The following is a 25,732-nucleotide window of genomic DNA, read 5'->3' as shown; positions in this document are numbered from 1 at the left end:
GCTCTTAACCAACCCTGACCTCCCCTGAACTATGAAAATACTACAAGCTAATATAGGAAGGGGGGGCGCTGTACATGACCTGCTACTCTCCTTTGAAGCAGATATTATTCTTGTCCAAGAACCTTGGACAAATACAGCAAAGCACCTAACCAAGACCCACCTACAATATCAGCTGTTCAGTCCCCCAACCCGATGGACTGCCAGACCCAGGACTCTAACATATGTATAAAGGGATCTCCCAGCCCATTCCCTCCCAGAACCAATCTTACCAGACATTACCACAATCTACACGGCAGGCCTTACTATTATCAATGTCTACCACCCCCCTAATAACCCAGTTGCCCCTGCTGGTGCTGGCTCAACACCCTCTATACTTTCTACACTCCTAGGATATGCACCCCCAGAGAACACCATCCTAGCAGGAGACTTTAATACCCGGCACCCATTCTGGCAGCCAGATACTGAGTCTTATGCTGTCACACCTGGCACAACAGGATTATTAGACTGGCTTGATGCCCATGAGCTGGAACTTCGCCTCGAGCCAGGCACCCCCACCCATGGACCAAACACCCTAGACCTTGTCTTCTCTAACCTACTACTAAGGGCCCTAGTAGAAGACCATCTAAAGACTCCAAGTGACCATGCAACAATTGGAATAATACTGGAACAAGAAGAGCCCCCGCCTATATACAAGCTTAGATCTACCAACTGGGAGAAAGCCAGAGCCCTGGCAAGCCCGCCTGACCCAACCCTACCAATTGACCTACTAGCCAAACAACTGGTCCAGACATCCCAGCTTGTAATACAAGGCGCATCAAGATACAATACTCGCAGACTCCCCAGGACCCCATGGTGGACTCCAGAACTAACAGACATACTACACCAAACAAGACAGCAACAAAACCCCGACTATAAACAGCTCCGGAAGGCTATTATACAGGCAAAGGCTGAATACTGGAAGCAGTGAATTGAACAAGCCATAGCACCTATAGATGCATTCAAACTTGCTAAATAGATACAACATCCAGACCAGCTTGCTGCTCCTCCCCTGAATATACAAAGGGCACAGGTTACTACTCCACAGGGCAAGGCAGACGCCTTCCTTAACTACTTCTTAGAGAAGGGGGCCCTGCTTCCAAATCAGACAGAAGAGGGACCCCCAAACAAGCCCCTGGGCTCACTACACCTGCCAACAAAAGAGCACTGCTGGGCTGCTCTCTGTGCCCCACCCCTGTCTGCCCCCGGGGAGGATGGACTTGCCACCACTGCTTGGAGGGAGCTCTGGCCTGTACTAGGGGATACAATCACACAACTATACTACAGGTGTATGGAGGAAGGCTGCTTTCTACTGAGCCTGAAGTCAGCAAAGGTAATAATGTTACCAAAACCAGGAAAGAGGGGCTATACCCAACTCAATGCCTGGCAGCCAATTAGCCTCCTCTCTACCCTAGGTAAAGGCCTAGAGCGCCTCCTAGCACAGCAGATAGCTGTAAGAGCAATTCAGGCAGATGTGCTAGCCCCCTGCCACTTCAGGGCCCTGCCAGGACGCTCTGCCATTGACCTGGTCCAGGTTCTTGTTCACAGGGTAGAGGAGGCCTTTCAACAGGGAAAAGATGCTTCACTACTCCTACTAGATGTGAAAGGGGTATTTGACGCTGTAATACACCAACGGCTCCTTTCTCACTTACGCCTGCAAGGATGGCATAAAGGCTTACTCCAGCTACTTAAGGACTGGCTTACTGGCTGCTCTGTATCTGTTCATATTAAAGAAGGCACTGCCACAGCACCAATTAAAGGCAGACTCCCCCAGGGATCCCCCCTATCCCTAATACTCTTCCTGCTATATGCGGCAAGAATAGTCTCTACCTTAAGAGGGCTCCTTCTGCTATGCAGATAATATGGGCATATTATTAACTAGGAATACCCTGGAAGAGAGCTCACAACAACTGGTAGAGGCCTACAAGCAAATTACTGCTCTAGGGACAGAGACAGGCCTCCCTTTCTCAATAGAGAAAACAGAGATACAACACTTCTCTAGAAAGTAGCAGCAGCATCTCCCCACAGTTACTCTACCTGGGATAGGGGAGATTACACCATCCCTATATACATGGTAGTTAGGAGTTCTTCTAGATACAAAGCTTACTTTTAAAGCCCACATTAATTTGGTCTTTAGCCGCGGGAAACGACTCGCCCAGCACCTAAAGAGACTTAGCAATACCCAGCATGGCTGCCTAGTAGCCTCCATGCAGGCAGCAGTTATATAGTGTGTTCTTCTAACAGCTCTGTACAGGGCAGAAGTCTTCTATACAGGCAAACAACAAAAAGGGGTAGTTAACTCCCTGCTTTCTCTCTTCCGCACAGCAGCCCTGGCTATTATCCCAGCCTACAAGACCACCCCTACTGCAGCACTCCTCCGCGAAGCAGACCTACCAGACCCAGAAGCTCTACTCAACAGCATCCTCCGGAGGGCAGCAGTGAGATACATGAGCCCTGATACTAAACACCCAATTGCCTCAATAGCCACAGAGACTACCGCGGGCAGGCCCAAAACCAGGCTTAAGAGGATCCTACAGCTCCTCCTCAGCGCCCTGCCAGAGCGCGCTATAATAGAGCTGCCTCTCCCTCCATTATATATGCTCCCAACAGACAACAAAGGCTACAGCCCTGCCCCTTTATAGAGGTTCGTGTACTCAGATGGCTCACAGACCAGCCAGGGGGCAGGGTATGGCTATGCAATCTACTTTGGCCCTATCCTTGTGTCCAAGGGACATGGTCCCGCAGGATTCAGGACAGAAGTCTATGATGCAGAAATCATGGGTACTGTGGAAGGCCTACGCGCAGCCCTGGGACAACCATGCGTTGGCTACTCCACCCAGCTAGTTATCCTCCTAGATAACCTAGCTGCAGCCTCCCTGCTAGCAAGCTATAGGCCAACCCCTCACAGACATGGTCTGTCAGAGACCTTTAGCCAACTAGCCGCCCAGTGGATGGAAAGCCCTTCAATCCTAACCATGCAACGGAAGCCCCTTCAGGTCCGCTGGATTCCAGGCCACTCTGGAATTGCTGGGAATGAGCTGGCAGACAAGCTCGCTAAGCTAGGGTCTTCTATATACAGCCCCGACATCCCCCCCTCCCCAGCATACCTACAACAGGAGGCAAAACAGTGGCTCCGTACAGAGACATATACAGCATATGCTAATAAGGCGCCTGAAACCTACAAAGCCCTGAATATCAGACCCCATACAAAAGAAAGCCGCTCCCGCGAGCACAAGCTGCCCCGGTGGGTACTTGGCCGACTCGTCGCCGCCCGTACAGGCCACGGAGACTTTACGGCATACCACCAGCGCTTCAACCACTCAGACTACCTGGAGAGCTGCTCTTGTGGTAGGACCAAGACCCCAGTGCACTTCTTCTTCTGCCCATACACCAGAAAGCGCTGGAAAGATAGATGGAGATGTATAAGGGACGGCCCGTCAAAAACAATAGACTGGCTCTTAAGTACAGCTGCCGGGGCTGAAGAATTCAGCCGCATCATGCAAGAATCATCCTTCTTCAAGGATATATGCCCGAACTGGGCCCGCCGGAGCGCTTGATAGTGCGACAGTCCACACATCTACCTGGATAAAGGGTCCGGCCCCTCCCCCCAATCTATAGGTAGTCGAAACGGGCATCTGCCCTCGAAGACCTAGCCAGGGCAGCGCCGGGTGCTTCTTCCGCTCATTTCCAACATATATTGTCCATAGTTGCTGCTTCAAACCTGTATCTAGCTAGTTCCTAGGCAGTTTTGTTTAGGTAGCACGTCCAGATGCCCCCTGGGAGGCCGCAGATCACGTGGGCCACGTGATCCGCCGAGTGACGTTAAATAATAAAACGAAACGAAACGAAACGAAACGACAGCTGGCTTCACCACGACGAGGGGAGAACAGGGCCCCCTACTGCTCTAATAACTGATCTCTTATGCTTTGCTCATTGATCATTCCCTCCACCCCATGGAGGTGGATGACTCCCCCCCAGGCGGAGCCCGTCCGGGGACTCCGCTCCTGGGTGAAAACTCTGAACCCCCCTCAGGACCTACCACCCTGACCCCCCTACCCCGGAACTCCCTGAAGAGAAGGGCCTTATTCTCCCCACAGAAGACTCCTACTGCAGCTCTGGTCCCTATATCCTATTTGCTGCAAGCCCTATTAATCTGTGAGCAGGTCAGCATGGTAGCAGACAACCAGCTAGTCCTTCTTAAATAATTGGAAACTAGCAATAACCTCTCTTGCCAAAGCTTTAGATCTAACTGTCTCCTCTCTCCCTAGGGCTGCCCAAGAGACCTGGCCTGGGGGCTTGCAGCTAGATTAAGTAGTCTCTAGCAAAACAGGACTCTTCTTAGCAGATTCCTCTAATAACAGCAGTTGCACCCCCATAGCTATCTAGGCAGATAGAACAGCTAAACTAACCTCCTACTCCTGAAGCTTGCAAAGGCCCCCTAAAGAGGCAAATCTTGCAGCCTATAACCTAGGCATCCCTGACAGCCCTAAGAGCTGGTCAGGAGAACTGGCAAACTATTACCCTAGAATACTATATACAAGCTAAGTAACTAGCATAACAAAAGCTAAAGCAGTTAAATAAGACTAACTACTATATCTTCCTCCACCTCCCAGCCTCCTCTAGCCTCTGGGCTATTAGACTATATAGTATCTAGGTTACCCTTATAGGGAAAGTTCTGGATAGGATTATACAGGTATAAGTAATATTAACAGGATATATAATTACTATAACTGAACAAGGCAAGGTCTTCTTACTATTAAAGAAGGCTGCAAGCCTAGCTGGGGATAGATACTTTGAAATATTAACAGAGTATTACTAGGTTATTGTCTCCTAGATCCTGAAACAACTCTGGTCCCTAGATAGATAGATAGATATTATAATTATAGATATCAGCAATAAAGTAGAGTATATTACTAGTATTAAACTACTTATAACCAAATTCTTAAAATACCTAGTAGAGAGGGACTCTATTACAGCAGTTATAGCCTTTCTAAAAAGGCTATAATACCCCTTACAACTCTTTGGCCTGTCCAGCCTATCAAGGCCTACCTGCCCTAAGCAAAGGCCTTTATAATATACCTAATACTACTGCTTCTATAATATACAAGCCTACTACTCTAGTAAATACTATATCTTCTATAGATCCTTAAAGTAGGAATATAACTACTATATATAGTATATTAACTGCTGCAGCCTGTATATAGTAGACTTCTAAAAATACCTAGCTAGACCTTATATCCAGAGAAATACTATTACCTGCCTCTTAAAAGATACTCTAGCTGCTATCTATAAGGCAGGCTAGCTTGCCTTCTAACAGGAGCAGAAGAAAGCAGAAGAAAGCTTTAAATAATAAATAGATAATACTTATACTATAAACTAGCCTACAAGACAGCTTACCTAGGAGCTCTTAAACTAAACCCTGACCCCCCCTAAACTATAAAAATACTATAAGCTAATATAGGAAGGGGGGGTATTATATATAACCTGCTACTCTTCTTTGAAGCAGATATTATTCTTATCCAAGAACCTTGGACAAATATAGTAAAGTACCTAACTAAGACCTACCTATAATATCAGCTGTTCAGTCCCCTAACCTGATAGACTGCCAGACCCAGGACTCTAATATATATATAAAGAGATCTCCCAGCCTATTCCCTCCTAGAACTAATCTTACTAGATATTACTATAATCTATATAGCAGGCCTTACTATTATTAATATCTACTGCCCTCCTAATAACCCAGTTACCCCTGCTAGTACTAGCTTAATACCTTCTATATTTTCTATACTTCTAGAATATACACCCCTAGAGAATACTATCCTAGCAGAAGACTTTAATACCCAGTACCTATTCTGGTAGCCAGATACTAAGTCTTATACTATTATACCTGGCATAACAGGATTATTAGACTAGCTTAATACCTATAAGCTAGAACTTTGCCTCAAGCCAGGCACCCCTACCTGTAGACTAAATACCCTAGACCTTGTCTTCTCTAACCTACTACTAAGGGCCCTAGTAGAAGACCATCTAAAGACTCCAAGTAACTATGCAATAATTAGAATAATACTAGAACAAGAAGAGCCCTTGCCTATATATAAGCTTAGATCTACTAACTAGGAGAAAGCCAGAGCCCTGGCAAGCCTGCCTGACCTAACCTTACTAATTAACCTACTAGCTAGATAACTAGTCCAGATATCCCAGCTTGTAATATAAGGTATATTAAGATATAATACTTATAGACTCTCCAGGACCCTATGGTAGACTCCAGAATTAATAGACATACTATACTAAACAAGATAGTAATAAAACCCTGATTATAAACAGCTCTAGAAGGCTATTATATAGGTAAAGGCTAAATACTAGAAGCAGCAAATTAAATAAGCTATAGTACCTATAGATATATTTAAACTTGCTAAATAGATATAATATCTAGACTAGCTTGCTGCTCTTCCCCTAAATATATAAGGGGTATAGATTACTACCCTACAGGGCAAGGCAGACACCTTTCTTAATTACCTCTTAGAGAAGGGGGCCCTGCTTCCAAATTAGATAGAAGAGGGACCCCTAAACAAGCCCCTGGGCTTACTATACCTGCCAACAAAAGAGCACTGCTGGGCTGCTCTCTATGCCCTACCCCTGTCTACCCCTAGGGAGGACAGACTTACTACTACTACTTAGAGGGAGCTCTGGCCTGTACTAGGGGATATAATTATATAACTATACTACAGGTATATAGAGGAAGACTGCTTTCTACTAAGCCTGAAGTTAGCAAAGGTAATAATATTACTAAAACTAGGAAAGAAGGACTATACCCAACTCAATACCTGGCAGCTAATTAGCCTCCTCTCTACCCTAGGTAAAGGCCTAGAATACCTCCTAGTATAGTAGATAGCTATAAAAGTAATTTAGGTAGATATACTAGCCCCCTACTACTTCAAGGCCCTGCTAGGATACTCTACTATTAACCTAGTCCAGGTTCTTATTTATAGAGTAGAAGAGGCCTTTTAACAGGGAAAAGATGCTTTACTACTCCTACTAGATATAAAAAGGGGTATTTAATACTGTAATATACTAACAGCTCCTTTCTTACTTATACCTATAAGGATAGTATAAAGACTTATTCTAGCTACTTAAGGACTGGCTTACTGGCTACTCTATATCTATTTATATTAAAGAAGGTACTACTATAGTACTAATTAAAGATAGACTCCCCCAGGGATCCCTCCTATCCTTAATACTCTTCCTACTATATATAAGCAAGAATAGTCTCTACCTTAGAGGACTCTTTCTACTATACAGATAATATAGGTCATATTATTAACTAGAAATACCCTAGAAGAGAGTTTATAATAACTAGTAGAGGCTTATAAGTAAATTACTACTCTAGGGACAGAGACAGGCCTTTTTTTCTTAATAGAGAAAATAAAGATATAATACTTCTCTAGAAAGTAGCAGCAGTATCTCTCTATAATTACCCTACCTAGTATAGGGGAGATTATACTATCTTATATATATATTAGTTAGGAGTTCTTCTAGATACAAAGCTTACTTTTAAAGCCTATATTAATTTAGTCTTTAGCTGTGGGAAATAACTTGCCCAGTATCTAAAGAGACTTAGTAATATCTAGTATAGCTGCCTAGTAGCCTCTATATAGGCAGTAATTATATAGTATATTCTTCTAACAGCTCTGTACAGGGCAGAAGTCTTCTATATAGGTAAATAATAAAAAGGGGTAGTTAACTTCTTACTTTCTCTCTTCTACATAGCAGCCCTGGCTATTATCCTAGTCTATAAGACTACCCCTACTACAGTACTCCTCTGCAAAGCAGACTTACTAGACCTAGAAGCTCTACTTAACAGTATCCTCTAGAGGGCAGTAGTAAGATATATAAGCCTTAATACTAAATACCTAATTATCTAAATAGCTGTAGAGACTACTACAGGCAGGCCTAAAACCAGGCTTAAAAGGATCTTATAGCTCCTCCTCAGCCCCCTGCCAGAGTATATTATAATAAAGCTGCCTCTCCCTCTATTATATATACTCTTAACAGACAATAAAGGCTACAGCCCTGCCCCTTTATAGATTTTAGTATACTTAGATAGCTTATAGACCAGCCAGGGGGCAGGGTATAGCTATATAATCTATTTTAGCCCTATTCTTATATCTAAGGGACATGGCCCTGCAGGCCCCAGGACAGAAGTCTATAATATAGAAATTATAGGTACTATAGAAGGCCTATACATAGCCCTAGGATAACTATATATTAGCTATTCTACCTAGCTAGTTATCCTCCTAGATAACCTAGCTGCAGCCTCCCTGCTAGCAAGCTATAGACTAACCTCTTATAGACATAGTCTGTCAGAGACCTTTAGCCAACTAGCTGCCTAGTAGATAGAAAGCCCTTTAATCCTAACTATGCAATAGAAGCCCCTTTAGGTCTACTAGATTCTAGGCTACTCTGGAATTACTGGGAATAAGCTGGCAGACAAGCTTGCTAAGCTAGGGTCTTCTATATATAGCCTTAATATCTCCCCCTCCCCAGTATACCTACAACAGGAGGTAAAACAGTGGCTCTATACAGAGATATATACAGTATATGCTAATAAGATGCCTAAAACCTACAAAGCCCTGAATATTAGACCCTATACAAAAGAAAGCTGCTCCTACAAGCACAAGCTGCCCTGGTAGGTACTTAGCTGACTTATTACTACCTATACAGGCCACAGAGACTTTACAGTATACTACCAGTACTTTAACTACTCAGACTACCTAGAGAGCTGCTCTTGTGGTAGGACCAAGACCCTAGTATACTTCTTCTTCTGCCTATATACCAGAAAGTACTGGAAAGATAGATAGAGATATATAAGGGATAGCCTGTCAAAAATAATAGACTTGTTATGGGTCCTTTGCCTATACAAGGACCTTAGACCTTAGTGACTCGGCCAAGGCCTGCGCTGTCCTGAAGGCGGTGAGCCACCTACAAGACTTCCTTGCAACAACAATCCTTCTTTCTCATTTCTTCTTTAGCGATTCCTTCTTGTACGTACGGCACGTCTAGATAGGAAGATCCATCTAAATACGTCCCTTAATATTAGGAATCGCTCACCAATCTCAATAATAGTATGAGGAGACCTTTTACTATGACAATGGAAGAAGAAAGCGTCGCATTGTTGCTACAGCAGCTCCAGGAGCTCCGTACAGAGATGCGGACTCAGAAACAACAGCTCCAAGAAGAGAATAACAGCTTACAGGCGGAACTACAGGCCGTACGGAACTCGCAACTGAGAAACCATCCACCAGTTACCACTACAGTTACATCCGCAACGCCTACCCCCTATGAACAAAGCTATCCCCGTCCTTGTCACCCGGATGTCGAACCCTTTACTGGAGAAGACCCTAAGGACTACCCTCCTTTCTAGATAAACCTTTATATGAAGTTTGCAATCAACGCCGCCTGCTACCCTACAGAGGAGGAACAAGTTTACTATGCCTACAGCCGCCTGAGAGGAAAAGCCAGCCAGTGTGTACTACCATGGCTCTTGGCTCGCCAGAAATCTGAGACTCCCGTGCTATGGGCAGAATTCTCTGCGGTACTAGACAAGGCCTTTGGTGACCCTGACCAACAGAGAAAGGCTCTTGTACGAGTAAATACAATAAAGCAAGGGAAACGTGACTTTGAAGAGTTCTTGAATGAATTTGACAAAGAACTTCTTAATACTGGAGGGATTAATTGGGATGATAACCAGAAGAAGGCCTTGTTGGACACGGCAATTAATGTTGAGTTGCTAAAAGCCATGGTTGGTATTAGGCAGGAGGATTCGTACAACAACTACTGTAATCAACTGCGCGAAATCAACCACAACCTCCAGAGAGTGGCCAGGCTTACATAAAAAGGATCTTGCGCTGCTGTCCCCACGCATATTGCTTGTACAAGACCAGCAGGAGGCTCTGACCAGACCGGGACCCCTGATCAAATAGACTGGGAAGCCACCCATGCTCAAATTGCAGCCCTACAAAAGGAAGTCGCGGCCCTCTATATGAAAGGGACCAGGACCCCAAGAAAAGCTAGTCAGGCGCCTGCAGAGGAGAAGCAAAAGAGGTTGTCTGAGGGCAAATGCCTACGCTGCGGTGATCCTGACCACTTTATACAAGAGTGCCCTACAAAACCTACCAGGCGCCCTAGGCAGGTGGCCATAGTTTAGGAAGAACAAGACCAAATGGATGACTACAGTGAGAGCGAGTCGGAAAATGAATAACCTCTGTGCAAAGTCGCGTACAGAGGGGTTATACAGCTAGAGAAATACTACTTGATTGGCAAGATTTCAACAGCTCGCGCATGAATACCCCCCCATTCTTGGTAGAGGCACTAGTCAACTATACCTATAATGCTCGTACAATGATAGATACAGGCTGCCTGACCTATAGGGTAATCAGTGACAAGTTTGTCAAGATACATTAAATACCCACTCATACCTATCTACCCGAAACCTTTCAAGGGAGTGACCAGGAATATAGAGGAGATTAATAAGATTATACAGGTTCAGCTAGACATCGGGGCGCATACAGAAAAAGGAGCCTACTTCTATGTGATACCTGATAACCTGGGCTATGACTTGATCTTGGGACTCCCCTGGCTGGAGCAACATGATGGAAGGTTAGAGGCTAAGAGGGGCAGGCTGTACCTCTGTACTACTGGAGTCTGTCTATGGAGTACTATAAAGAGGCCCTTACCAAAGCTGAACATAGCACAGATATCCACCACAACCATGGGAGGATTTATACAAAGGAAAAGGTGCCGTGGCCAAGATATTGAGATATTTGCAGTCTCATTAGCAGATATACAGAAGGCACTGGCCCCAAAGAGACATATTGACCCCCGTACAAAGCTACCAAGGCAATACTGGAAATACCTAAGGCTCTTCGAACAAGACAAAGCAGAAGAACTACCACTGTACTAGGGAGATAGGATTGATCACAAAATTGAGCTTGTACAGGAGGAGAGTGGGAAGGATCCTGAAGTCCCCTGGGGCCCCCTTTACAACATGACCCAGGAAGAACTAATAGTCCTCTGGAAAACACTCTCTGAACTATTACAGAAAGGCTTTATCTGCGTGAGCCATTCCCCAGCTGCAGCCCCAGTACTCTTTGTACAAAAACTAGGAGGAGGACTGCAGTTCTGTATTGACTACTGTGCTCTAAATGCCATTACCAAGAAGGACCGCTATCCATTGCCCCTGATCCATGAGACACTGAACCAAATTGGACAAGCCAGATAGTTTACTAAGCTGGATGTGTCTGCTGCCTTCCATAAGATCCGCATAGCCAAAGACCAGGAATGGATGACTGCCTTCCGTACGAGATACGGGCTCTTTGAATGGCTAGTCACCCCTTTTGGGTTGGCTAATGCACCGAGCACCTTCCAAAAATACATCAACTGGACCCTCCGGGAATATCTAGATGAATTCTGCTCAGCCTATATTGACAATGTACTTGTCTATACTAATAGGGACCTCCGCCAGCACTGGAAGCACATATAAATAGTCTTGAAGAAACTGGAAGAAGCAGGCCTATATTTAGATATTAAGAAGTACAAATTTGAGTGATAAGGAGACAAAGTACTTGGGCTTTATAATACAGGCAGGGAAGGGAATCAAAATAGACCCAGAGAAGGTGAAAGCAATAAAGGAATAGGAAACCCCTACTACTATAAAGGGCGTCCAAGGATTCCTGGGCTTTGCCAACTTCTACCAAAGGTTCATCCCTAACTTCTCAGGGATCGTACGCCCACTGAACAACTTGACAAAGAAAGGGACACCCTTCTTGTAGACTAAGGAGTGCCAGGATAGCTTTGATCTGCTTAAGGAAAAGTTTATTACTAGACCTGTCCTAGCAACCTTCAACCCTTCCTACTATATAGTAGTAGAGACTGACTCCTCAGGTTATAATACAGGAGGAGTTCTCTCTTAATATAATAAAAAAGGGGAATTGCACCCATGTGCCTACTTCTCTAAAAGGAATTCTCCAGCTGAATGCAACTATGAGATCTATGACAAGGAGCTACTCACAATTATATAATGTCTTGAAGCCTGGGATGCTGAACTGTGCTTATGTAGAGAATTCCAAGTTATTACAGACCACAAAAACCTGGAGTACTTCTTCTCCCCAAGGAAGCTGACAGAACAACACATACAATGGTCCTTATTTCTCAGCCGGTTCAACTTCAAGCTAGTATATAGGAAAGGGTCAGCCAATCAGAGAGCTGATGCACTTTCACAGAGAGACCAAGACATGCCTGATGATGAAGATGACAGGGTCAAGTCTCGTACGATGCAACTTTTTACAGAAAAATACTTGGGGAAGATGGTAGTTGCCACCCTCCAACCAGCTGAAGAGCAACCATGGGAGCCGTACGAAAAAAGTGATATGTGGAAGGAGGCACTCAAACAGGATGAAAGATATAGTGAAGCAGTACTGTGCCTGAAAGATGGAGCAAGGAGATTTCCTCCACACCTATAATTGAAAGTCGGAATCTCAGAATGCCAGCTGGACGCCCAAGACCATATCCTCTTCTGTAGGAGGAGGTAGGTGCCTGATAGTAAACAGCTCTGTACAAGTATAATTCAGGCTGCACATGACTCTATATTGACAGGACATCCTGGCTGAGAGCAAACATATTTGCTGGTTAGCTGTGAATACTTCTGGCCTAACATGTCCCGGGATATCAGAAGATTCGTCCGGAACTGTGATATATATAGGAGGACCAAGTCTTGGAGAGACCAGAGAAGGGGGCTATTAAAGCCCCTCCCTGTGCCTGATCGTCCCTGGCAGGAGGTTTCAATGGATTTCATTACAGACCTACCAGAGAGCGAAGGTTGTACAAACATCATGGTTATCACAGACTGATTAACCAAAGGTGTGATACTAGAAGGAATGTCAGAAACTGACTCTGAGAGTGTGGCCTGGGCACTCGTACGAGTACTTATAAGCAAACACGGGATCCCGAAGGCTATCACCTCGGACAGGGGAAGCCAGTTTACAAGTGATACATAGGCCCGCATATGTACCCTGACAGGGATCAACCGCCGGCTATCTACAGCCTATTATCCTCAGACTGATGGATCAACAGAGAGAATGAACAGCACAGTGGAAACCTACCTCCGCATGTATACCTGCTATGACCAGAAGGACTAGAACAGGCTACTTCCACTTGCAGAGCTGGCAATTAATGGCCGTACATCAACAGCAACAGGGGTCAGCCCCTTCTATCTAAGCCATGGGTACAACCTCAGCCCATTTACCCCTACCAAGGAGGTAGAGCATCTAGCTGAAGAACCAACCAAGAGTCCTATCCAGAAAGGGGAAGCCATCGTACAGAAAGTTAAGGAAGCCCTAGACTGGGCTCAAGCCTCCATGGCCTATTCCCAACAGAATACAGAGAATCAGGCTAATAAACACAGGAGCCCGGCCACAAACTACCAAGTAGGAAATAAGGTCTGGCTAAGTCTGAAGAACATCTGTATGGACCGACCCAGTAAGAAACTTGACTGGAAGAACGCCAAGTATGAGGTTATAGGCCTGGTGGGCAGTCATGCTGTACGGCTGAATACGCCCCCAGGGATCCATCCAGTCTTCCATGTGGACCTGCTTCGGCTGGCTTCATCAGATCCACTTCCTTCCCAGAAGAATGATGATAGCCAGCCCCCTAGCATCATGGTGAACGGTGAGGAAGAATACATGGTAGAGAAAATCCTGGACGAACGTCGCAGGAGATACGGGAGAGGTCACCGGCTGGAATACCTAGTGAAATGGTCAGGCTATGCTCAGCCAACCTGGGAAGCTGCCACAGCTTTGGAGGAAGTACAAGCTCTAGATGAGTGGCTGGATTGTACAAAACAATATAGACTTCAGGACGGCTCACTAAACAGAGATGCATATATAAAGGCTAAAGCAACATGACCTACCCTGTGACCTGTACTTCCTACATAGAGGGAGGGGGGGGTACTGTTATGGGTCCTTTGCCTATACAAGGACCTTAGACCTTAGTGACTCGGCCAAGGCCTGCGCTGTCCTGAAGGCGGTGAGCCACCTACAAGACTTCCTTGCAACAACAATCCTTCTTTCTCATTTCTTCTTTAGCGATTCCTTCTTGTACGTACGGCACGTCTAGATAGGAAGATCCATCTAAATACGTCCCTTAACAGAAATAGACAGTAAACAGGTTGTTTTTGTCCAAAAGGCTGTTGTTTTGCATATTGGATCTGGAAATACTTAGCAGCCAGTTACCAAGTGCTTGACATGTACTTATACTATCAGCAAGATGTTCTATTTTAACCTGTGTTCATCCTTTGGACGCAACAACATATATATGGCCATATATATGTGTTGTGGGATATTCTGGAAGATCATTAATATACTCAATATTTAATATTGTAAGACTGGAGGAGCTTTTAGCTCTTGTAAGCAGAATAAGCATGTCTGGTTCCTTTTATTTAGTTAGCAAGCAGTTTAAAACTAACTTGTAAGCAGTGGCGCAATAACTATACCTGTATTTCTAAGGCAACATCAGCAGCTGGCTCAATAAGATTATTATCCAAATAGGTTGAAATGTTCTCAATTGAAATGTTCCCGGAGTCTGGACACTCCATTGTTCTAACTGCTTAGCAACCAATTGCTAAATGCTTTGATATTTGTGTAGGTCAAGTATCAACGAATTGGAAAACAGAAATTGAATTACAAGTGTAGACACCAGTATTTAAAGACCTCGTGCGGGACAAACTTGCTTAATAATGATCTTGGCACTCACGTGCAGGGGGTGTAGGCCGCATGAGCTCACCGCTTGGCTCATGCGGCCTGTGTACACGGGGACACAATGGTGACATTAGATTGCTCGCTTAACTAATCATACATCCAGGCATGAGGCTACGGGTTTAGGGGCTGGCAAAAGGCGCGATGGGCGCAAGTACTGGGCCAACCAGCTGGGAAAGAATGAGGTGTGATGGTCAGCCACTAGGGACCAAGCCCTCCAAAAGCTTTCATTTGACTTTAGATTAACTACCAGTGGTACTGAAGGCCGACATCATCTACCAGTCCTTGCTGGCCGTCCACCTCTCAGTATGTCTGTCGTGCGAACATTATTATATTATTACTATTTGCATGCCTCATTCGTCTATGTATTAAGTATCAGAAAGCTATTCCCGGTAGCAAGCACGCCTTTGCCTGTCTACTACCACAAGGAGCTGTTTCATAGATGTGGAACAAAACCGGTTTGTGACGCATCATCAAGAGAACATATACCATATCATAGGGCCAGCGGACTATGATTGCCTGGACCATCGAGAAACTAGAACCGGAACGGGAAGACCCATAAGCTATGGGCAACCCAACGTTGCTGTTAGTGTTTGTTCTTTAGCCTTGTTTGACTGGCTCTGCATTTGAAGAAGCAGCCCCGTCTGCCGTGGTTGACTCGATTTTCCTGGGGTCTGGCTGAACGACAACCTGCTCAATTCGTGCTCTTTCTTCATCAGTGGCCTCGGTTAGATTAACGGCAACCTCTTCACCGAAGTTCTTGGCGATCTCTTCCAGAGTAAGACGAGCAGTTTCAGGGAAGAAGAAATAGATGACTACGGCAGTGAGCGGAGATCACGGCGGCACGTAGAAAAGGTGGCTTACCGAAAATGAAGAAGAACGACCACAAGATAATAACCAGGTAGTATTTCCATCCGGAGTTTGCAAAGCCAATTGGGGCAGTTTGCAGGAGGATCAGGGTGGCTGAGTATCGTTAGCTTCATAGCCCTTGCAATGTAGCAAACTAGTAGCGGGCTTACCGGCAAACTGGCCGAACAGTGAGAATCCCATCCCAATGGGACGAATCTCTGTTGGGAAGATCTCAGACACATAGAGATACATGGTTGTGTCGCAACATGTGCTGTGATTGGATTAGGAAACTTCTGGCCGGCATGGCATTGGAAACAGGTGTTGCAACGTACCCCTGGAAAGCAAGGTAAAGGTACATCATGAGGATACCCACGGCGTTTCCTCCTCGGTTCGTAGTTCCGGCGTATTCGGCTGTCATGGCAGCCAGGATTGATGTGGTTATGATGATGCCGACAAAGCCGGTTATGTACATGCCGCGGCGAGAGTTGACCTTGTCGTGCAGCCATGCGCCAAGGGGGTTATAGATCACACCTGAGCATATCAGCACGCTTTTCGTAGTATCAAGTGCGCGCACAACGCTTACCAGCTGTAGTCAGCCAAACGGCGCTGAGAAGCAGGGGCATACTGCCAGTTTCGCCGAGACCTTGGTAGAGTATGACAGCGTAGTTGTTCTGCCTCGTACGTCAGTTTGCTGGCAGTAGAATGACTGGACCATGAATAACTCACAATAATCAGTGGACCACCAAACTCGGCACCCCACTGTGTGAGGAAGCCGATAATCATCCGCTTCCGGTATGAAGGTTTCTTAATGACTGCATTCCAAACATTTCCGTACGCTGAAAGCTTCTCAGCCTCCAGGCGGATCTGTTCCTTCATCTGGTAGTATTCTTCCTTCGCAACAAGGTTATCGGGGTCGTCAGGAGACTTGCGTAGCTTTTCTAGAGTCAATCTAGCCTCTTCATCCTTACCCTTAGAGATCAGCCAGCGGGGGGATCGAGGCAGCAACGGCGAGCCTGCAAGCAGGACCAGCGGTGGCAAACACTGCAGGCACAGAGGAAACCTCCATCCGAATGTGCCTAGCTTTCCCTCGGCGTAGTAGCAGGCAAAGCCAACCCAGCCCGCCAGCATGTATCCGAAGACCAAGAAGATTGCATGGTGTCCCACAAGCCAGCCACGACGAAATGCGCTTGACATCTCAGAGAGATACATAGGACAGACGGTCACCAGGATACCGATGCCTAGACCGCAGATAAATCGGCCTGCCTGGAACATTCTAGAGAGACGATGTTAATGAACGGATCCTAATTATGACCGGCTAATGTTGGAGACCTACTTGAGCGAGTTCGCGCCTCCTTGAAGTGCACCTCCAAACAGGGAGAAAAATGCGCCCAGCTGAATATTGACCTTGCGACCAAAGTAACCACAAGCCCACATCAGAAACAGCGTGCCAACGGCACCGCCAGCGCTGAAGACACCATTGGCGGTAGCAATTGTAGGGGTTGTGGTCGAGTCATATCCGGGCTCGCCTTCCACGGGAAGATCGAAGTAGGTGTACCATCCCGGCTGTCCGATAGTACTACTGATAATGGACGCGCAATAACCGTAGGTCTAGCATTGGACGTAGAGTTAGTGGTGCGCAGTCACGGATACTGTGATCGTCGAGGCAAATGAGCAACTAACCAGCGATCCAACCGCGACAAAGATGGACACAAGCCTGTTATAAGTGCTTGTTTGCGAGCCAAATCGCCCCATTGTGAGAATACAGCTTCCACCTATGACAGCTCCAGCTTGGGACAAGTATCGATCAAAATTGACCAGTCGCGTCAGCCAGCGCAGCAGTGCAGAGGGTGAAGTCCAGTCGGCTGCACAGCTTGTACCGGGCTCCAATCAATACGATTATTTTTGTTCTGAAAAAGCACCAAATTCCAAGAGTAGGGGACGGCGCTGGTTGATGTAGGTGCTGATGCAAACTAGTGGGATTCCATCAAGGCAAAGCACACCGCTGCGAGTTGCCGACAGTTACAAACGTTACTAGGTCTTGTTGGGCAATCCTTCGTTTCTTGATTCGCCAGAGAGCTTCGTTAGATCCTAGAAGAGCTCCTCAACGCCCTTGTGACCCCTAGCGTTGCGCTACGCAATGCATTGGAGTACGCTGCGAAACATGCATGATTAGTAAGTGGAGCTGGACGAACCGGGGGGAAGTCAGCGCCGAAGATCAGCACGCTAGAGTAGACGAGTGGATACAGGCACCAATGAAATTTTAGCTAGCAGGTACGAGACATGGGTTTCGAGGATGGGAGAAAGCCGTCAGGCCGCCGTAGGAGGGCGAGTGGAGCATATGGAGTAGCCCACAAAGAATGAAGCGCACTTTTCGTGGAACTGCCGTACTTGGATAGATTGACACAGATTTAAAGACTAGGGAAGCCAAAGACAGGCTACGAAAGTGTACTATCTGTTAGCCTGTAGTCCGCAGTTTACCTTCTACCGATCCCTCTTATGGGGTTGGCTCGCGGAACAGAGTGCCGGCGAGTAATAGTTCCTCTAAATGCTACGACGGAGTGCATTTTAACTTGATAACCCTTTCAGAAAATATATATATAAAAAAAAAAAAAAAAAAAAAAAAAAGAGGCCCCGCGATCGCTTTCCCGCTGCGAGCCATTCTGATAGCCGCCATATGCCAACCAAATGGCATGATTTGTCCATGTAACGCAAGCCGACAGTCTCATTGGAGGCCAAAACTGCCCTAGCGAATATATGCAGCGGACTGGGACGGGAAGCCGAAATCTTTAGCGCTATGGTAAGCGTTGACCGTTGGTGTCTAGGCGGCGTGGATGGATCAGAGCCTGCCACGCAGCCTACGACCCCACTCTCGCCATATGCTCTATTGGGGGGAGCTAGTTAATTTTCCCACTACCCTGAGAAGGGGGCTGGTTGTTGAGGCGGCCTAACGGAGTGCAGCCGATCTGGTCCAATTCGGTACCACTTCCTCACTTTGTACCCAGCGTGAGAGGAACATGCAGCAGGGCCTCGCTTGTCAAATGCCGTCAGTTAGTCCACTTGATCCGGTAATTCAGCTCGCAAAGCTTGGAGCCAGCGTAGGCCCCATCTACAAGCCGATGCATGAAATGGTCGATTTAAAGACGGATAGACCTGCGCCAGCCCACGACCCAAGCAAGGCATACGCAGTTGCATACATCCCAGCATCGCCTCGACCCCGCATCAACATAAGCCTATCTGATTTTTCCAACTCACGGACAGTCTGGTGCAGGAGATACTGAGCCAGCACTGAGCCAAGATGGCAGACAGCAAGTTGTCCCAGTCGCCCTACGACATTCCCTATGATGAGCTAGCCAACCCCAGACAGGTGTGGGTAGGAGAGCCCGGAAGCGAAGAGGAAGGAAAGGCAAAGCTCGGCATGCTGACCCCAGAGGTGGTTCACGGGGCGGCAGCGTCCGAAATTCGGACTGGCCGTCGCGTTACCATGGGGTGGACATTGACGGAATTGGGGTATCCCAATCTCGGTCGACAGCCGTGTAAACATCGAATCGTGCCACTGCTAGACGGTTTGGCGTTCGATGACTATTACGAATTCAATCCGCGTAGGTTGCTTTCGTTTTGTTTTTGGTTGGTTCTCCGTAACCCTAACGCTAATGCCAGTCTAGAACAGAGTAGCCAATGGGACGGGCTTCGACATTTTTCCCAGACCGTTCCTGGACAGAGCGAGCGTGTCTTCTATGGCGGTACAACAGCTGCCGAGATCTACGATCGGAAGAATGACCGCATCGGCATGCAGCATTGGGCCAAGGAAGGCATTGCAGGTATGGCGGCCACCCCGCGGTAAGACGCCCTGGGGTTCTGTTCTAACCTTAATGTGCCGGTACACAGGCCGCGGCGTCTTGATTGACTACGCCAGTTGGGCGAAGAAGAAAGGGATCAAGTACAGCACCTTCTCGACCCATCAAGTCCGCCTGTCGGATATACAGGAGATTGCCAAAGAATGCGAGATTGAATTCAAGAAGGGCGATATCCTATTTGTGCGGATTGGGGTTACCGAAGAATGGGATACTATGACGGAGGCCCAGAAGCAAGAGTATTCCAACAACAGCAAACCCTTACACGCCGGCGTGGAAGCCACCGAGGATATGCTGCGGTGGCTATGGAATGAGAAATTCGCTGCGATTGCCAGTGACGCTATCAGTTGGGAGGTGAGCTGACCGTTTATGTTTACAGACCGCAATCACAGCCGTCTAGGAAAAAGAAACTGACCTCGGCAGGTTTATCCGCCTCAGTCCGATATTTTCCTGCATGAGTACGTTCTGGCTGGATGGGGAATGCCAATTGGTAAGTGCGATGGGCCGTTGCGATCAGGATTGACCTGTTAGCTCTGCTAATTGTTTCGAACAGGCGAACTTTTCGATCTGGAAGCTCTAGCTCGAATGTGCATTGAACACAAGCGCTGGAGCTTCTTCGTAGCGTCGATTCCACTCAACATGCCAGGGGGTGTGTCGTCTCCGCCGAACATTATGGCCATCTTTTGAGACGGAGGCCCCATCTGACCTGCGGCATTGGGCCGCACTTCCCGTCTTCTGCTGACCGAGGAATCTCCGGACTGGGGATGACCGCTCTTCTATACACAGGGTAGACTCATGCCGATCAGTCGCTCCTGGAGGGATTTTCCATTGATGCTAGGATGCACGGAAGGCCAAAGAGCGCGCTGGGTGGTTTCCAATGTGGATAGGTCTTGGATCAGCATGTATCTCGACAAACGGAACCTCTGAAATCTTAGCATAGCTCTCACGCGGAGGCAGTAGACAGTAAGCTGATCATCGTTCAGACCTTTCCCCCAACTGAGCCACGCGGGTCTGATTATAGGGGGTACCGGGAACCGTATTCCGCGCAAGTTCCGCACCAGTTGAGTCTAATTACAAGGCACTAAGACCCACAGGATTCCTGTCAGCTAAATTCAGACTCGTGCCAGTTGTTACATAATCTAATGCCTCACTCGTCTGATCGTCGCGATGGCGTCTACGCTACCCGAAAGGATAGCCGGTCGGGAAACCCGATCAGATCGCTCTAGTACATGAAGTGGCTTTTGTGGTAGGCCCCGGTCATTTATATGGTGGGTCTGAATCCTTTAGAGCGGTCAATGTCTTCAATTACCGCCTTCTTCATTAGCTTATAATCAAGTTCGAAAACCTCTGGAGAGTGGAATTTAAAAGACCACTAATGTTTTATATTGAATTTCTTTACAGTGCCCGCCACACCCAAAGCTCCTGAAGTGCTTGACCAGAGCAACATCAGCAAGTTTCAGCACGCCTCGATCGTGATGGATGTATTTGAAACCAGAGGATAGGCTTCTTATAATGCTTGGCGGGAGCTTGTACCCCCTACTTGGAAGGCTGTTCTGGGGGGTTTAGACGGCCTTTTTAGATTCAAACGCAGGTAAGGAGGCAGGCTGTAATTGAAGCAGAATGTCGTACAGAGCACTAGCTTTGGTTGGAATAGCTTCAAGTTATGCTGGCAATATTCAAAGGATTTAGACCCACTGCACTAAGAAAATGACTTGGGGTCAACCACAACCACAGTTGGAACTGACAACCCGCAGGTTACCCGTGACGGGGTGACCCAAAGCTCGTGATGGGTCGGGTCTGGGACACGGTCTGTACCCGCAGGTTGGGTACGAGTCCAGACCTTTCACCTGTCCAGGTTTTCGGGTAACGTGCGGACAGGCCGACTGTACAAACAAGCTATATAAACACTATACTTAGATATATCATTATTTTCATGCAGAAAATATACCTTATCTAGGATATTCTATGCAGAATCAGGTCTTGGCGGTTAACTCGCGGAGTTTGGTTCCAGCTCCTGACCTTGAACCCGTTACGGGGTTTGTCATTGCGTAGCCACAGTAGATGGACGGACGGAAGACAAAGTTAAGACTATGTAATAGAACGATCCTTTGATTTTTGTCAACGAGTAAAAAGCCGTGCTGGGCGAAACGACTTTTTCCCAAGCCGACGAGAAGGTCCACCACGACCTTGGCATGTGACGCATGCGTCCATCATAGAGCTTGTCTCACCCTCTTACAGGTCATATTCGTTTACATTCCCCGATTCTATGGATCAGTGTAATTTTGCTTTTGTCTGGATGCTTCAGCCATGCGAAGCGTTCTCAGGGGATCTGAAGTCTTTCTGTCACAGGCCATAAGAGTATTCAAAAGACGCCAAGTCAAATCTAACCCAAGCTGAACCCTATCAGATCCACCAATCATGATATGCAGTTTCTCCCTAGTTCTAATTACCCTTGCGGTAATATGAAGTGCCGTGAGCCCTGGGTCCTGAATCCTTATTGATATCCATCCTACGACACAATCGTGCTTTCTCCTTCACTGTTTTAGCCATGCTTTGTCCGATATGACCCTGATACAATCCCTGATCGAGCGTGATGCCGCTCCCGAGCACCATGTGGATAGGTCGATGCAGAAGTGGAACTACGCCACACAGTCACTGTGCATAATATTCATGACCATTTTTTTTGGGCTACGGGTCTACACTCGAACATCGTTGCAGAGGAATTGGGAGCAGGAGGACTGTGAGTTTGACTGCCAGAACTCACATTTTCGCATCGTCGGTTCCTAACATGCATTTTTTAGGGTATTGCTCGGCGGCATGGGTAGGATAAGCATTGTCGATGAAGGGAATGCTCAACAATGCTGACATTAGTTTGCACCGCATAGTTGCTGGGCGTAATATACTCGGCTATTGCTCTGGCAAGTGAGTACTGCCATTGTTCTTCATTCCGGTGTACCGTCCGCAACTTAACTAACTACATATCTAGTGGGCCATTATGGCGGAGGTGTCCATTGGGATGATGTCTCTGAGGATAACCGCACGCAGTTCCAGAAGGTAATAGCTCTAGCAGAGCATGAAACTGAAAGAAGAGAAGATCGAGAAGTCCCGCTAACAGTATTAGCTCACCTACGTAACAATGGTCATGTACGGACCTACCGCATTCTTAACCAAATTGACCCTTCTATGGATTGTGACCAGGGTTTTTAGCCCATTCAAGAAATGGGTCATCTTCATTTACGTCTTTCTGGGCTTGATGCTTATTTACTACATCCCCGCCGTCATCATCAAAATCCGCATCTGCATGCCAATCTCGAGATTCTGGAACGAAGAACAGCCCGGATCTTGCATGAATAGGAATGCCATAATCATGGCTGATGCTGTCGTCAGCGTCGTTAGCGACTTGATCGTCCTCATTATGCCTCTTCCCCTGACAATGCAGCTGCAAATGTCCAAAAAGAAGAAACTGAGAGTGGTCGGTATTCTGGGGGCGGGCGGGCTTGCTTGCGCCTCAAGTATCATTCGCCTTGTCCTCATTCAGTTGACCGGAAAGTCGACTGATGCTACTATTGCTTTTATGCGCATAAACATGTTCGGGTAAGTCCCTCAGCACGTTATCTTGGTATCGTGAAGCATTGGGAAACAAGACTAACTGCTGGTATATTCTTCAGAAATGCTGAGATTGCCATCGGGGTTGTCTGCGCATGCTTGCCCGCTCTTTCCGCGTTGATTAGTCGAACATACAATGAATACAGCAGCAACAGGTACAATAGCCACGAATCAGACTATCACCTGAGTGAGATGCGGAATACGACGAAGGGCACTCGAGTGCAGGGCAGCAGGAAAATGAGTGTTGCATCGGATGAGGGTACCCTCATAGCGAATGCGCAGAGCAAACCCAAGGATAACGAAGTGGGTATTATGAGGACTGTGGACATCTCAATGTCAGTGGCCTCGCGCGACTGATAAGCGCCAGTTGCCTGTTCTTGGGAAACAGGAGCAAGGGTTTGGCATTGCGACAGCGCGATATGCTACCAGGCCTGTCACTGACAGACCTATTTTTGAACCGGATCTATTATGGACTTTCAAACTTACGCGATTTTCTTACCTTCAGATTTTATTACCTTCACACTTTACGCTACAGCCACTGGCTATCCAGTTTTTACCTAAATATTTAATTTCTGGGACGATATTTTAGGGCTCTCAATGTCTATGCAACGGCGAGGCGGTGGTAGCAGGCCCATAAAAACTGGCAAACATCATTAGGCGGGATATTGAATAGTTGCGAGATACCACGAACAGGAGACTTGCTATTGCCGAACCATAAAGCTTTACTTTTCATTGGATTTATTTGGATGGTTGAAAATGAAAGACATTTTTCCTTTGTGAATTTAGAGCCTAACCTGTCCTCTGAAGAACTAATGCCAATCTATATGTGGTGTGACTATATTGGTGATACAGTCCTCTCTTGTCCGCAGGGGGATCTCAGAGAAACGTCATTTAGCTGGGCGGCAAGAACATGGCCTTGATGGCCATATAGCCCTCCAAAACAATGCTGATTCCCTAGCGCTGGTCCTCCAGTATTAGTTCATTAGGTAGATTTATGTGAGGAACATAGTGTCTCTTTCGACCGTCGGATTAAGTCTGACATTCGGTAAGGTGGCGGTTGTTGCTCAGCGGCACACATCCGTAGCATGAAGTGGCCCAACAAGATGTGCCGCGTAACGTGGCCCATTCTTGATTTCAATAATCATGAGCAAACTAGAAAATTGTGGTAATATAATCAGAAATCCGCTTTGGGCATCCGAGATGCTCGCTTTCCTATGCCTTCTTTGAATACGGGTTTATGCGTGAGAGGCGTATAGAGCAATAGAGCAGAACTGTCAGATTGACTTCAATCCTAATAAAGATGAAAAGAAAGTTATCGGCCTTCCAGTGCATGAGTAAACCGTGACAAAACCTTGACGGGTCCAAAGTCAAACCCCGAATCCGCGGGTCGGGTCAGGGTTGGGACCCGTACCCAGAACCCGCGAACCCGTGCGGGTTTTTGTTAACCCCCAAGTTAATCGCCAAGAACCTATTATGGGTTAATTATCCTGATAGGCTGTTTTTTTTTGGTAAAATATTGACTTATTTAAATAATAGGTTTATAGTTACAGCGTGTTTGCAGTGTTTCTCAACCTACGGGTACCCAAAGCCCGTACGGATGTGGATCCGTTCACAACCCGCGGGTTCAGACCATGTACTCAAACCCGGCCCATGACGGGTGACCACCGGGTGGTGTCAAGGTCTATGCTTACAGATGCAAATCTGCGCGAAGTGAACTATCTTGTTCTAGCCCTGCTGCTCTTGTATAGTGATGTCAGATGTCTTTGCATTTCGATATCTCTTAGCCTCTACCAAGCTGGCCAAACTAATTAGCTTGAAAAGGAAGTCTCTCGTATGAGAAGGGCTCTTTCAAAGGCAAAGATCGCGAAATGTATAGCTTGACTGGGAAGGTGAGAAGGTGGCAATCATCCCGTTCGTGGCTCGTTGTCTTTGTTGGGATAGGAGGATATAGAGATGTGTAGATAGACTTGTTAAACCACGGGTTGGGGCGGGTTTTCAGGCCTAGCTGATCCGCCCACGCGGTTTTTGGGGTGGGTTACCTGAACAGTAAACCGCCCATAGGTTTAGCAAATAATTCTAACCCAACCTAGATAACCCAAAATAACCCAGTTATGCATATTATTACTTTAATAAGTAGTGTTCTACATAGTTAATAAAATACTGTATTTAAATATTGTATTATAAACTATCTAAGTAAGAAAATATAATCTAAATACAGTAATATACCTATTCAGATATCTTGGCAACCCAGCGGGTTGCTCCGCCGGGCTTTGAGGCAGCCAAAAATATCCAAAACCCATTGGATAATTAGAAGGTCTAACCCAACCCATTTCTTGGCGGGTCGGGGCGGGTTGGGGCGGGTTTCGTGGGTTGGGTTTAACAAGTCTATGTGTAGATCAGATTCCGCGTTTTTAGCTGCAGGTTTTTCATACAATTACAAAGACTATCTAATCCTAGTAGGCAAGAACTAGTCTGGTCCAGAGAAAAAGAGGAATGAAATCCGTATTTTCGTACTCCACGGCTGGGGGGCCGCAGTTCTATCAAGACCCAACTCTCTAGTCCGGTGACCCGCAAGTTCCCGAA

General features: G+C 46.7%; 7 protein-coding genes across 7 annotated transcripts, besides 1 other annotated feature; 5 read left to right on the top strand and 2 right to left on the bottom strand.

Moving 5' to 3' along the window:
- Positions 1–25,732: part of a sequence feature (contig 1.86 1..112247(-1)) that runs on past the window's edge.
- ANIA_11458 (uncharacterized protein) lies at positions 6,466–8,390 on the bottom strand (the record flags this gene model as incomplete). The annotated part of the gene is made up of 12 exons (XM_050611544.1): positions 6,466–6,489; positions 6,623–6,627; positions 6,702–6,727; positions 6,910–6,928; positions 7,127–7,132; positions 7,183–7,196; positions 7,310–7,327; positions 7,512–7,516; positions 7,586–7,594; positions 7,786–7,812; positions 7,873–7,886; positions 8,378–8,390. The coding sequence occupies 12 exons, from the start codon at positions 8,388–8,390 to the stop codon at positions 6,466–6,468; spliced, it is 180 nt and encodes a 59-aa protein (XP_050467561.1).
- On the top strand, positions 8,646–9,928 carry ANIA_05064 (uncharacterized protein; the record flags this gene model as incomplete). Its single annotated transcript, XM_657576.1, has 5 exons — positions 8,646–8,722; positions 8,758–8,785; positions 8,929–9,077; positions 9,160–9,304; positions 9,458–9,928. The coding sequence occupies 5 exons, from the start codon at positions 8,646–8,648 to the stop codon at positions 9,926–9,928; spliced, it is 870 nt and encodes a 289-aa protein (XP_662668.1).
- ANIA_05065 (reverse transcriptase family protein) lies at positions 11,081–11,575 on the top strand (the record flags this gene model as incomplete). The annotated part of the gene is made up of 2 exons (XM_657577.1): positions 11,081–11,149; positions 11,315–11,575. 2 exons carry the CDS (start codon positions 11,081–11,083, stop codon positions 11,573–11,575), a joined length of 330 nt encoding a protein of 109 aa, XP_662669.1.
- ANIA_05066 (uncharacterized protein) lies at positions 12,327–13,959 on the top strand (the record flags this gene model as incomplete). The annotated part of the gene is made up of 4 exons (XM_657578.1): positions 12,327–12,445; positions 12,688–12,719; positions 13,252–13,818; positions 13,940–13,959. 4 exons carry the CDS (start codon positions 12,327–12,329, stop codon positions 13,957–13,959), a joined length of 738 nt encoding a protein of 245 aa, XP_662670.1.
- On the bottom strand, positions 15,182–17,597 carry ANIA_05067 (putative MFS sugar transporter). The gene is made up of 8 exons (XM_657579.2): positions 17,373–17,597; positions 17,026–17,300; positions 16,419–16,965; positions 16,276–16,363; positions 16,025–16,223; positions 15,863–15,963; positions 15,708–15,806; positions 15,182–15,658 (listed from the first exon to the last, which is right to left on the bottom strand). The coding sequence occupies exons 1-8, from the start codon at positions 17,442–17,444 to the stop codon at positions 15,444–15,446; spliced, it is 1,596 nt and encodes a 531-aa protein (XP_662671.1). The 5' UTR covers positions 17,445–17,597; the 3' UTR covers positions 15,182–15,443.
- Positions 18,988–21,045, top strand: ANIA_05068 (uncharacterized protein; the record flags this gene model as incomplete). Its single annotated transcript, XM_657580.1, has 6 exons — positions 18,988–19,291; positions 19,355–19,510; positions 19,578–19,897; positions 19,967–20,033; positions 20,097–20,192; positions 20,945–21,045. 6 exons carry the CDS (start codon positions 18,988–18,990, stop codon positions 21,043–21,045), a joined length of 1,044 nt encoding a protein of 347 aa, XP_662672.1.
- Positions 22,106–23,968, top strand: ANIA_05069 (putative integral membrane protein; the record flags this gene model as incomplete). The annotated part of the gene is made up of 6 exons (XM_657581.2): positions 22,106–22,283; positions 22,345–22,364; positions 22,429–22,465; positions 22,530–22,597; positions 22,665–23,137; positions 23,212–23,968. 6 exons carry the CDS (start codon positions 22,106–22,108, stop codon positions 23,504–23,506), a joined length of 1,071 nt encoding a protein of 356 aa, XP_662673.1. The 3' UTR covers positions 23,507–23,968.

The sequence above is a fragment of the Aspergillus nidulans genome, chromosome III, assembly GCF_000011425.1.
Source record: "Aspergillus nidulans FGSC A4 chromosome III".
NCBI lineage: Eukaryota > Fungi > Ascomycota > Eurotiomycetes > Eurotiales > Aspergillaceae > Aspergillus > Aspergillus nidulans.
This window is presented reverse-complemented; position numbering and strand designations above follow the sequence as displayed.

What these genes read in the sequence shown, in the direction of transcription:
- ANIA_05067 (XM_657579.2), bottom strand. Translation starts at nt 17,444, where the DNA reads ATGGGGCGATTTGGCTCGCAAACAAGCACTTATAACAGGCTTGTGTCC. An exon ending in TTGTCGCGGTTGGATCGCTG is followed by an intron (nt 17,301 to 17,372) that starts GTTAGTTGCTCA and finishes GTCCAATGCTAG; the next exon opens with ACCTACGGTTATTGCGCGTC. An exon ending in GGAGGCGCGAACTCGCTCAA is followed by an intron (nt 16,966 to 17,025) that starts GTAGGTCTCCAA and finishes TCGTCTCTCTAG; the next exon opens with AATGTTCCAGGCAGGCCGAT.